Source organism: Maniola hyperantus, chromosome 19, assembly GCF_902806685.2.
Source record: "Maniola hyperantus chromosome 19, iAphHyp1.2, whole genome shotgun sequence".
Lineage (NCBI taxonomy): Eukaryota > Metazoa > Arthropoda > Insecta > Lepidoptera > Nymphalidae > Maniola > Maniola hyperantus.
Window position 1 is genome coordinate 12,799,564 of NC_048554.1, and position 12,673 is coordinate 12,812,236.

General features: G+C 38.7%; 2 protein-coding genes and 2 long non-coding RNA genes across 9 annotated transcripts in view; 1 reads left to right on the forward strand and 3 right to left on the reverse strand.

Annotated features, from left to right (window-relative positions):
* Positions 1–12,255, forward strand: part of LOC117991065 (potassium voltage-gated channel protein Shaw-like) — a 408,219-nt gene extending 395,964 nt beyond the window's left edge. The window contains exon 10 of the transcript XR_011237882.1: positions 12,219–12,255. The gene's annotated coding sequence lies outside the window, so the exon portion shown is untranslated. The remainder of the gene's footprint in view (positions 1–12,218) is intronic.
* LOC138403671 (uncharacterized) overlaps positions 1–12,673 on the reverse strand; it is a 331,305-nt gene that overhangs the window by 13,027 nt on the left and 305,605 nt on the right. The gene's annotated exons all lie outside the window — the stretch shown is intronic.
* The window catches only part of LOC117990994 (SET domain-containing protein SmydA-8-like), a 40,925-nt gene that overhangs the window by 13,027 nt on the left and 15,225 nt on the right, over positions 1–12,673 (reverse strand). For 4 of the 6 annotated variants that reach the window (XM_034978509.2, XM_034978507.2, XM_034978511.2 and 1 more), the window contains exon 2: positions 10,321–10,370. In XM_034978509.2, the coding sequence (XP_034834400.1) occupies positions 10,321–10,370 (50 nt within the window). Of the gene's footprint in view, positions 1–2,388; positions 2,425–10,320; positions 10,371–12,673 lie in introns of those variants that run through there. The other 2 variants (XM_034978513.2, XM_034978512.2) reach the window with 1 other exon arrangement.
* Positions 251–1,225, reverse strand: LOC138403675 (uncharacterized). Its single transcript, XR_011237891.1, has 2 exons — positions 1,044–1,225; positions 251–451 (listed from the first exon to the last, which is right to left on the reverse strand). It is a non-coding gene; the product is annotated as an uncharacterized lncRNA (long non-coding RNA).

The following is a 12,673-nucleotide window of genomic DNA, read 5'->3' on the forward strand; positions in this document are numbered from 1 at the left end:
TTCAAAGTATAGGTACTCTATAGATTTTAGCCAAAGAATATGCAAACCTCAAAAAATGTTTTTATAATTGTTATGGCGAAGTCTGCATTGAAATTGATATAAATAGGGACTGAAAACTAATTTTGAACTATTTATACCTATAGATTATAAATTTCATTTTCAGGTAGTAGTAGTACAACTTAGTCATACTACAGCTGCTCAGTATGATGGAGGCAAGAATTTCCTAACAAAAGCAAGAAAACTTCAATCAGATGATTAACAATTACTTTTATTAAATAAAATAATAAAATATAAACATATGTTTCATTCTGTACTGTACATAATTAATATTTATTTCAATAACATTTAAATAAAAATTAAGTTTAGGAAACAACTGTTCATTTTTGGTAGATGAGTGGACGGAACATCTTTTTAACTCGCAGACTCCATATACTTGGTTTCATGAAATGGGCTGAAATAAAAATTATCAACGTTGAAAGTTTGTTATGATGATGTGTTGAAAGGTTTAATGTATGCTACACTTCTATTTTTTGCTATGCATACTAGCTGTTTACTTTGCAATTAAGCATCACTTTCTTTAACGGTGAACCAAACCATTGTGAGGAAACCTAAATGCCTGAGAGTTCTCAAAGGTGTGTGAAATCTGTCAATCTGCACTCGGCCAGAGTGGTGGACTATGGCCAAACTTCCTGTTTTGAGAGAAGACCCCTGCTCAGTAGTCAGCCGGCAATGAGTTGATCGTGTGATGATACTAACTGTTGCCTGTAATTATTATTTTTATATAGGTATGCTACACTTCCATTTTTTGCTATATTATAATATGTACTAGCTGTTTAATAAGCAATTAAGTATCACTTTCTTTAACCATGAAGGAAAACATTGTGAGGAAACCTACATGCCTGAGAGTTCTCCATAGTGTTCTCCAAGGTGTGTGAAGTCTGTCAATCTGCACTTGGACAGAGTGGTGTACTATGGCCATACTCTTCTCATTTTGAGAGGTGAGCTGGCAATGAGTTGATCATTATGATGATACCAGCTGTTACCTGTTATTATTATTATTATACACGTAGGTATATACATTCAATCTTGATCTTGTAGGTACTTTCATGCCTTAAATCACATTACCGCCTTAGTTTGTTGAATTCATAGCAGAATTCATGGATACCTCGTTCCACGTCCTTGCACGCCAGATTTGTAAGTATACCGCCAAGTTTCAGAACTTCCTCGCTGTATATTCAATGTACTCTGTGGCAGTCAGTTATTTAGAATGATTGCTTTTCATCTGTTTGCATTGATTTCCTTATTAGCAAGAGTTTGACAATTAGGTACCTCGGTGATTTCGAGGTAAGGTAGGTAGGTAAGATTCCAAGCAAAATTCTTTGCTTTTATCTATTTTATGCACATAACCACTATTTTCACAAAGTTTTGTAACAAAAACTAAGATTCTTTAACCACAAAACATAAAGAAATTAGGTTAGAAATTATATTTGCAACAAAAATAATAGATCAGTTTTTTAACTGGTTTTACGGCTCTGGGTTCTAGCACTTTTGATCAAAGACTTAAGCCTACTTCACACGATAAAATGAACAAAACTTCAATTTTCGACACTTTTATTGTGATTCGACCTAATTAAATCAAGTAAAGTTATTATTTTTGTATTTCAAGTAACATCGTTCGATATTTTTCGCAAAAAATAGTTTTAAGATTAAAGGGGAAAATCAAACACAACATTAGTGCAGTTCTTGTTATCTTAAATAGCAACACTTACTATTCAATTCAAACGTCATTTTAGACGGCCATTTAGGATGTTTAAATTTAGTTGAAGCAAAATTGCGAATGCAGCTTAGAAATAGAAATCCTAAAATTAAAGAATCTAAAATTTAGTTTAGGTTTAGGTTAGGGTACAACAGAATTAGCGCCATTTATGTACCTACTTGCCCTAGGGCTAGAGTTAGTGCCTTAGTTACCTTAGTAGATAGTACCTTAGTTACCTTAGTACATAGTCCGCAACAGTTTGAGATTGCAATCGGAGTATTAGGCGGGGGATGCCCCCGCACACTCGCACGTCACCCGCGTTCGCCCGCACCGGGTTAGCACGGGGGCTGTGCGGGTTTGCGGGGCGTTACCTCCCCGATTGCCATCTCGGCCTATCGCGTACTATAGGTATATAATAAATTCAATGGTTGGTCCTAGATATTCAATGTTCAACTCTTTAATTTTTCATAGATCACTGTTTAATTCGGGACTCGTAGCACAGAATGCACATAATACATAATGTCGTAGGCAGTAGGCTCGTAGGCTCGTAGGCTCGTAGACTCACTTTCGCACAAAAGATACTCAAACTATCCTACCTATTAGAAAACTAAGTGAACGACTGCAAAGCTTACACAAGAAACGCATCCCAGCATATTTTACACAATACGAAATGAGATTTTTTGTGAGTGGTTCGCTCTTCACGAGATCTAAGACAACTATGACGTATCATAACAGATAGGTGCAATATGAATGAATAGTTTTAGTTTTGTAGGCGTTGAGTGTCTAGTGCAAAGATAAATTAAGCGAAACAATAGTCACAGATAGGACTGAGCAACTCATAATATTATAGGCATTAGATTATAGGCATTCTGGTTTCACATTTGAAAATGGTGCATGTAGAGTCCATATTGATATTTTTTTCTCAAAAAATTACAGCCATTGTCACTCAGAATGATCTAAGAACCCTGACGATACCCCATCTAAATATGTTCAGGCATTTAGAAGTTATGGTGGAAACTTATATAAGTACATGGATGTATAAATACGTCATACATACATAAACCCTGAAAATGTCATACTCCTTTTTTCTGGCAGTCGTGTAAAAAGCGGCCATTTAGCTACTTTTCCAAATTTGCCAGTAAGTACTCAAATAAACTTCTTTCTTCTTCTGGACTTTCCTACTGATTCGCTAACTCAGTGTCTACAATCTAACACTGAATGGTAGCCACCGAGCTCATTTGACATTTGTTTTTAATTCATTGCAGGTTTTCTAAAAAGACATATTTTAATATCACTCAATGAAGCAGCCATGTAGGACCAACCACTGTCAAATGAGCTCGGTGGCTATCATTCAGAGAGACTGAGTTAGCGAATCACCCCAGTGGAAGGTACCTAATATTATTATCTGTGGTCATCGATATAAATGACAAGATATGCCCAAGCAAACAAAATTTTTCACGGTTTTGAAACCAAATAAATCAGCGCCACCTCTTAGATACTAATGAACGACCCGTTTGAAATTCAGACTTCACTGAGGTTGCATTGGTGCTAAAGCACCAATGAGTCGGTGCAATTTTGTTTGTTCAATAGTAATATGTATATGACGGAGAATCAGGAATATCAACTACACGTCTGATTTTATAGTCTCACAACGACGGTGGGGACGATGACGTGCTGTTCAATGAGCAATCTATTTACAACTAAAGACGGCGCTGCCGACATAATTATATAAGTCAATGTATGTGGTCCAAATCATACATTGTAATCAATCATTTATCATCAGGTAACGTTTGCCTGTTTGTCCGCTATGAATACCGTAAATATCTTTGGTTGCGTGTATTTCTGTTTGCCACTTGACTCTGCTCGTATGCGAGTGCCACAGCCCCCGCCACTAGCATGTCGGGAACGGCCGTGAAACGGAGGTTAAGGTTTAGGGCCTTTAGGGTGTGGCCCCCGTTTCTGCTATGGATTTTCATACGACTGGGCGAAAAGTTAATTAGGCCAGAGGGTCTTTCCTTTCATTTTAGCAAAGCCGAAATCAGTGCTTTGGGATTATATTGCATTTGCGCGAATCATCAATCAATCATCATATACTTATAATAAAACTGTAACAGGTCAAATTCTGTACATTGAAGATATTTTGAAAATTTTTTTTCGAGGGCACTCTATAATCGATACTGAACACAAAACTGTAATTTTTTTCATTTTTGTCTGTCTGTCTGTCTATCTGTCTGTCTGTCTGTCTGTCTGTCTGTATCACGGCCGCGCATCACGATGAAACTACTGAATGGATTCCAATGAAACTTGGTACGATTTGAGGTCATACTATGAGGAAGAATATAGGATACTTTGCCCTTTGAGGGCAAAAGACCGAGAGGCCGCTCACCAACTAGGTGGTCCGACCAGCTAAAGGAGTCCAGCAGGTGTGGATTTCATCACATTGTAAAAATGGCCACCGACAGAAGCCGATGGAAACAGATAAGCCATTCGAGGGCAGTTTGCCAGGACCACGATCTTCAGCAATGAAGGAACGACCGGAGAGAGAGATAGGATACTTTTTATCCCGAAATTCAGCATGGTTCCCGTAGGAGAGGGGATGAAAGTTAAAATGTATACTGAGTTGTAATTCATTAACGCGTAGTCCGATTTCATTCATTCTTTTTTTGTTAGAAAGGGGATATTTTAAAAATCATCAATATATATATATATATATATATACTTATAAATCCAATGAAACTTGGTACGATTTGAGGTCATACTATGAGGAAGAATATAGGATACTTTTTATCCCGAAATTCAGCATGGTTCCCGTAGGAGAGGGGATGAAAGTTAAAATGTATACTGAGTTGTAATTCATTAACGCGTAGTCCGATTTCATTCATTCTTTTTTTGTTAGAAAGGAAATATTTTAAAAATTGTTCCGTAAATATTTCAAGGTAATCGGTTTTTAACCGACTGTCAAAAAGGAGGTGGTTCTTTTTTCTACATCGATTTTTTCGAGGTTTCTGGACCGATTTGCAAATATTTTTTTTAAATCAACAAAAAAAGTTTTCGTGGTGGTCACATAAAAAATTCTGGATTCAACTCCTTAATCCTGATGCTGCAGGGTTACTGCCCGCCTGAGTTATCAAGATTCAGGAAGTGTTCATAGTGAATTCATATTGTAGGTACCAAGCAACGACTTTATTCTCAGACTTCAAGTCTCAACTCCTCAACCCTGATGATGTAGGGTACAGCACTCCTAAACTATAATGTTTCAGGAACTGCGGATGATGCAAAATTATTTTAGGTACCAAGCATAGGCTACATCATTGAACTTCGGATCCTAACTCCTCAATCGTGATGCTGCAAAGTACTGAAGTCCTAAATCGTGGGGATTTAAAAAAAATTAAAAAATTTGAATCGACTGTTAGGCGGAACGAAGTTCGCAGGGTCAGCTAGTGATATAATATGTACCAAGAGCAGATAGGTACATACCTGAAACATAAAATACTGAAACATGAAATCCAGCGATGTAAATGAAAATCGTAATACCCGTAGTCTCCTACGGGTATTACGATTTTCATTTAGTCTACCAGGGTCTTCCAACGCTGCACTTTCTGGTGCGAGATCACCACTAGCTCCTTGGGACCCCAATCTATCGGTTTTTCAAACTATGTGCCCTCCCATTACCACTTCAACTTCGAAATCTGTTGAGCTTCGTCGGTTACCCACTTTGGTTCTTCTATGGATCTCCTCATTTTTGTTTTGATCACGAAGAGAAAATCCGAGCATAGCTTTTTCCATCGCCCGCTTACGGCGGTTACGTACTCATCCGATCCGAGTCCGTGAAAATACGTTCAGAAGTTGTCATAGAACTATTTGTATGGTAGCTTATGACATATGACGTAGATATTTTTATATCCGTATTTTCACGGATTCGGATCGGATCGAATTTAAGTGTGTGTTTTAGTGAGCTTTTTGACTCTGAGTTTTTTTATGAGACCCATAGTCATCGACCATGTCTTGTATAAAAATGTCATCACTGGCAAGTGGCAACACGCACTGTTCGAAGACTTTGGAGTTGGATTCAGCGCCTATAAGCTCTGTCTCAAAATGGGACCTACTTAGCTGGACTGTGTGTCGTAGCTAGGTATAGATACATAATGACGATTATGTAGGTAACCTATCCTCCTATGCTTCCGACGCGCGACGGGACGAATTTTTTTTATTCAAGAATATTAGCCAAGTTCATCATGTTGACTAATATGAAATGAAATGAAATGAAATGAAAATGAAATGAAAATCTTTTTTATTCGTATAAACTTTTACAAGTGCTTACGAATAGTCGGATGCATCTACCACTGGTTCGGAATGCCTTCTATTCCCCTTTAATAATAATAATATTCCCCTTTCCCCTCCAACTAAGCGTACCTAAAGGGCAACGGGTGGGATTTGAACCGGCAACCTTTCGGAATTCAGTCCGCTCCTTTAACCGTTGAGCTATTGAAGGTTTCATTTCAACAGCAATACATCATCTACTTCCAATTTCTAATGTTCACGTTATCCCGAGCCCGAGCGAGTTCTATAGATAGCCGCGTAATATTCTTGGCAAGCATTTAACCACGGTTTTTAAATACTAAACGACACTACCATTGTTCTCATCCGCTCGTCTTTTGGAATCGGTTCAAATGCTTTTAATTTCATTTATCATTCGATGCGAGTCATTATTTTCGTTTCACACGATTGTGAGATTTGCGCATGACTACAATTTCGACTATTGCTGACTGTTACTATGCTAACTGATATGAACTGGGAAGCTATAGCCATTAAAAGAAACGTCCACCATGAAGAAAGATAATTAATTGACAAAGATAGCATTACAGTTCAATCTGCAAGAGATCACTGTATAGTGATAAGGTCAGGGTCACCCTTTGTTTTCAAGCATCTCCTGTATTTTTATTCTTTGTAATATTATGGTTAACAACCTATATGTAGAGGGCATGGATTGACATAACATTTCTAATTCTAGTAGGTAGGTATAGAGTCGCGGACTTAACATACTAAGTATACTACCTAAATACAATCCAATACCAAAAACCATTTGCCTCATTTTGTAGTTTTAGTGATTTAGTATTTTTCAAACCTGCAATGTAAAGCGTGCAAAACTCGGGTCAATGCACCACCTACGACGCGGTATTGACTCGGAGTGGCCTACTTACGCAATTTTCGTTGACTTTTTTTTCAAGCATCTCCTGTATTTTTATTCTTTGTAATATTATGGTTAACAACCTATATGTAGAGGGCATGGGTTGACATAACATTTCTAATTCTAGTAGGTAGGTATAGAGTCGCGGACTTAACATACTAAGATAATCCGCAACAGGTTTAGATGGCAATCGGGGTATGAGGCGTCGGGGACCGCCACGAACATCAGCACGTCAAACGGTCAACCGCACCGCGTTCCTACCCCGATTGCCATCTCGATCTGCATGCAGCTTCTCCTGTCCCGATTTTTTCCTTTCCATACAATGAAATGATCCTTACATGAAACTGAGTCGATTGGCATTAAAAAAAATTAGTCAATTTCATTGATTTTTATGGACAACTCACGCTTGACCAAAAATATGCTATGCCAAAGTTGTTTTCTCTTCCCTGTATCTCGTATGGTTTTGGATTTTCCCATACTCTCCAAGTTAAAAAAACACTCTGTATAACAATGGGGATGAGATCACAAAGTTATGTGGAACAGCCTCTCTTCACTTCATTCCTGCTTTACCTTGCAACAAACAGCGTATGATTGCTGTACTACACAAAACAAGCTAGGACTTGGCTGGTACACTGGTGAGGTGTGTGTCGAACATGATGCCGCATCGATCGTCTGTCATCACAATTAATTGCTGACAATTCATCCTCATTATTTTCCACTGTTTATAACTAACTAGCTTATGCTCGCGACTTCGTCCGCGTGGACTACACAAATTTCAAACCCCTATTTCACCCCCTTAGGGGTTGAATTTTCCAAAATCCTTTCTTAGCGGACGCCTACGTCATAATAGCTATCTGCATGCCAAATTTCAGCCCAATCCGTCCAGTAGTTTGAGCTGTGCGTTGATAGATCATTCAGTCAGTCAGTCAGTCAGTCAGTCACCTTTTCCTTTTATATATTTAGACTAGTTCATCCTTCCTGGCGCAGTGGTAAGCGCTGTGATCGTATTTATTAGTGGGTTAGTTATCTTATTAGTGGGAAGGTCCTCGTTACGCGAGTCTGACTCGCACTTGGCTGGTTTTTTAATATTGGAAAAAGAGACTAAGTACTTAGGTATCTTATTGGATTATTCACGAATCGCAATTCACATGGCAAATAACGAGTCGTATCACAATGTGTTTCGGTGTGGAATGTTGTGCAGATAATTTATTTTCGTCCCGTTAACTGATGCGTCCACTAATCCGTGCTAAACATCTTCCGTCGTGTCCGTCGTGTCCGTCAATACGCGACACGGGCGACGACGACACCACATCGTCACATTTTAAACATCTTATACAGGGTCTAACCAGAACGCTGGCAAAAACTTAGCGTTCTTGTTATACTACCTAAATACAATCCAATACCAAAAACCATTTGCCTCATTTTGTAGTTTTATTGATTTAGTATTTTTCAAACCTGCAATGTATAGCGTGCAAAACTCGGGTCAATGCACCACCTGCGACGCGGTATCGACTCGGAGTGGCCTACTTACGCAACGTTCGTTGACTTCTAGCGTCAATTATTTGCAATATATCGAGAACTTCTAAATTTTTTTATATTTTTTTCGCATTTTTTGTGGTATCATATCAATTATCATCAGCTATCACCTGTTTTTGATAGCGTTCTGGTTACACCCTGTATACCTATGTAACTAGCGACCCACCCCGGCTTCGCAAGGGACATTTTAAACAATTATTCAAAACAGTATTAAACTATACCTATAAACCTTCCTCTTGAATCAATCTATCTATTGATGAAACCGCATTAAAATCCGTTGCGTAGTTAATTTTTTTTAAAGAATGTTAGCCATGGCCCTTGACTAACATTCCCTTTTCCTCTCCAATTAAGCGTGAAGTGTGCTAGGAGTAGGTACGACATTAGTGCAACGGATGGGGTTTGAACCGGCGACCTTTCGAATTTCAGTCCGCACCTTTAACCGTTGAGCTATTGAGGCTATAAACAGATAAAATATTTGAGAAAAGGCAATTATATCTCTGTTTGTTTATATCTGTGGTTTAATTGCGTTAAAAGAATATTTATTTATAACTTTTCAACTTACTATAAAAGATTCTCAGCTTCAAGGTACTGTTTGAATATTGTAATCTAAATCCTTCAAATATAAGCTGAAAATGTAACTATGTAATTAAAGTTTTACTCTTTGAAGGCCATTTCGTTGGTAATGAACTACAAACCTACTAAATTAATTAACCGTTTGACTCATTACTGTACGCGGATTAATTCGCAAACTATTCACGGATCTCGAAAATACATGAAATAGTTGCACTGAATATGAAATGCGATTATTTGATGCAAATTATGTTTGCAGTTGCCAGCGTCTGTCGCTTGCCAAATGGAAATAGATGAACTTGCTGTCTCAACCAAGGGCTAAGGACTATATATCGTGTCAATAATATAACCAACATGACTATTTTGCTGCTATTTTAGGACTTTATGAGCCGTCGTCATCATTATTAGTCGAGTTTTAGTTTTGAATTTTATCTTTATCCTAATATGTTTACAGCATCTGATTTGATCAGACAGGCTACGAGTTTTCACTATGAGTCATTTAGATAGTCCATACAAAAATGGTACAAAATGACTCAAAATGAATTTTTTAACTCTATGGATCAACTGTCATGTCAAAAGTACGGTTCACCCAAAGAATTTGGATGTACTATGGGTTCACCTTAGTAGTACTTGCAAATTCTATGGGTTCACCTTTAAAATAAGGACTAAAATCGTACTTTTGACATTAAATTTGACACAAAAAGTTAAAATAGCGCGTGAGGAGTTTTACGTTTACGCGTTATACACGACGGTACCTACTGTTTTCTTACGACATGTCTCTCGACAATGTTGCTTAGACTTGTAACACCAACGTTGCAATGTTGCAATTTAGGTCTCATTAAAAGGAATAAATAGAGACAGCGTTGATAGAGAGCCATCAATTACAGATCAAGTGGCCCTTGCCAACATTTGAAGTCAGGACTTGCTAGTGTGCCAGTTATACACCGCTTTGATTTGGCCCGTTTTGAGCCGTAATGCACTTCTTATCGTAAAACCGATAGACGTTGGGGTCTCAAGTTGCTGGAATGGCGACCTCGCACCGGAAGACGCAGCGTTGGAAGACCCCCTCACTATAGGTGGACGGACGACATCAGACGAGTCGCAGGGAGCCGCTGGATCCTTTCCATTTTCGCATAATGGCAGGTCGAGTTCTCTTGAGATAATAATGCGGTGGGTTCCCAGATCCTTCCGCATACAACCTACACTAAGAGAACGAGATTTCGTTTCGTCTCTGGATATACAGAACCCTAAAATCAAAGGAGCAACAAACCTTCTTTTTATGAGATTTCTTGTTCATGATGGACGACGCCGGGCGATGATCTGAAACAAAAAAAGCCGGATTTATTCGAATTTTTAATCGTAGCGTGACCTAGCGGTCAAGGCGTCTGGCACGAACCCAGAAGACGTAAGTAGGTTCGAATCCTGCCGGTTCCGCAATTTTTGATATGTATTTAAAATTATTTTTATCTTAGGTTACTTAGCTACAAACGAAATTTTACTATTTATGGGAAACACGTGAAACAAAAAAGGTAAGTTTTCTTAAAAACAGAAAAACCTGTATGAATAGCCTGTATGAATGTCACACGCGAATCCATTATCTAAAGTAAGAATAACCGTTTCTGTCTCCCACATCTATACTTTTTTTTAAAGAATATTAGCCATGTTAAATGACTAATATTCCCCTTTCCTCTCCAACTAAGCGTCAAGCTTGTGCTAGGAGTAGGTACGACAATAGTGCAACGGGCGGGGTTTGAACCGTCGACCTTTCGATTTTCAGTTCACTCCTTTACCCGTTGAGCTATTGAGGCTTATACTTATGCTAGACTACCTAGTTTAGTTTTCTTTTCAATTGCGGAGTGCGGACTCATCGAGAATCCTTCTTCGTGGAAATTAGCTACCATATCGATAAGTTCGCGCCACAGACCACCACCTATAGACGCCTAACAGCCGGACACCCCCGATCTTCAAGGCAGTTGCTTAGCATAAAAGGCTGCCTGGTAGGTACCCTCATTTCGCACATTGTCTTGATTACGTGACTTTTGAGTCCACCAATCACAACAAAGCAATCTCCCCTATCCCCCGCCAACATTTTACGATTATGTTTTCATGCAAAACCTTGTTACTTGTATTGCATAAGCGTAAGTACCTACTATAATAATTATATTATTGAGGTTGAATTCTCTGTGGTTCGCGCCAAAATAAATTTATATCATTTTATGACACAAAGACCAATATGCTACGCCGCCGCTGAAATCCATACTAATATAATAAATGCGAAAGTGGGTATGTCTGTCTGTCTGTCCGTCTGTCTGTCTGTCTGTCTGCTAGCCTTTCACGGCCCATCCGTTCAACCGATTTTGACCAAATTTGGTACAGCGATAGCTTGCATCCCGGGGAAGGACATTAGGCTAGGTACTTTATCCCGGAAAATCAAAGAGTTCCCACGGGATTTTTAAAAACCTAAATCCACGCGTACAAAGTCGCGGGTATCATCTAGTGTTGTAATGTATGCTATCGATATTGTACAGTATGTAAACCGATTTAATTTTAACCGGTCGGCTAGCTTTTGTTTCATCCCACAATCCCGGATTCCTGGCCGGCGATTTAATTAAACACGACGCCCGAGACAAAAACTGGGCCACCATTTGGGATGAAGATCCCGAAAGATGTTGTGAAATATCGAGTAACATGCTTAGCAGACGGCATAGCACACTTTAAACGGACGGGGCAGATGTAGCGGAAATTCAGCATGGCTTGTAAAAATATAACGATTCGTAGATCTGCCATTAATGAACCCGAAGACAGCGGCATCTACATTTAAAATATTTTTTCGGTCATTTTCATTGGTCATGTTCTTTGGCAGTGGACATTACGTAAGGCGCCTCCCCTCGAGAGGAGATTATAGGTATCGTGATGCTTTTTGTTACGAAATACTGTTCAGAATTGTGCGATAAACAAATTAGGTCGGAGGAGCCTGTCACATAATTTGTAGCTCCCATTTCTCAGTTCAGCATTTTGACGAGATTAGTCTAAATTGTTAGGAGTATTTTTCAGGGTTCCAATGAAACAATGGAACCCTTATAGGATCACTTCTGTCTGTCTATCCATCTATCACAGTCAATTTGTGATTCAAATGGACCGATTAAGTTGTGGGAGAAAGTAATGTAGGTACATCGACCTTTAGAAGGAGATAGCTGATTTGTAGAGCATTGTCTCTGTTGTTGAGACAAAACGCCATACAGGTATGAGTGACAGAGATAACGCTCTACAAAGCTGAAATGTCATTCTAATAGCCGATGTACATTACTTTCTGCCGCGTACATAGTACATACACCGTAGGTACATCTCTACAAAGTAGCTTCCCGCGTCGCGTCGTCTGTATGTACTTACTACCTACTTACGCTTAGATCTTTTAATTAAACGACGCAACGGATTTTAATGCGGTTTTCATCAATAGATAGAGTGATTTAAGAGGAATTTATTGAAACGTATATTTTTATACTTATTCATCATCATCATCATGATCAACCCATTACCGGCCCACTCGGTACCTACTGAGCCGCGTTTCCTCTCAGAGTGAGAAGGATAGATTTTCATATTGTTTTTTGTTAATTTGTTGAAAT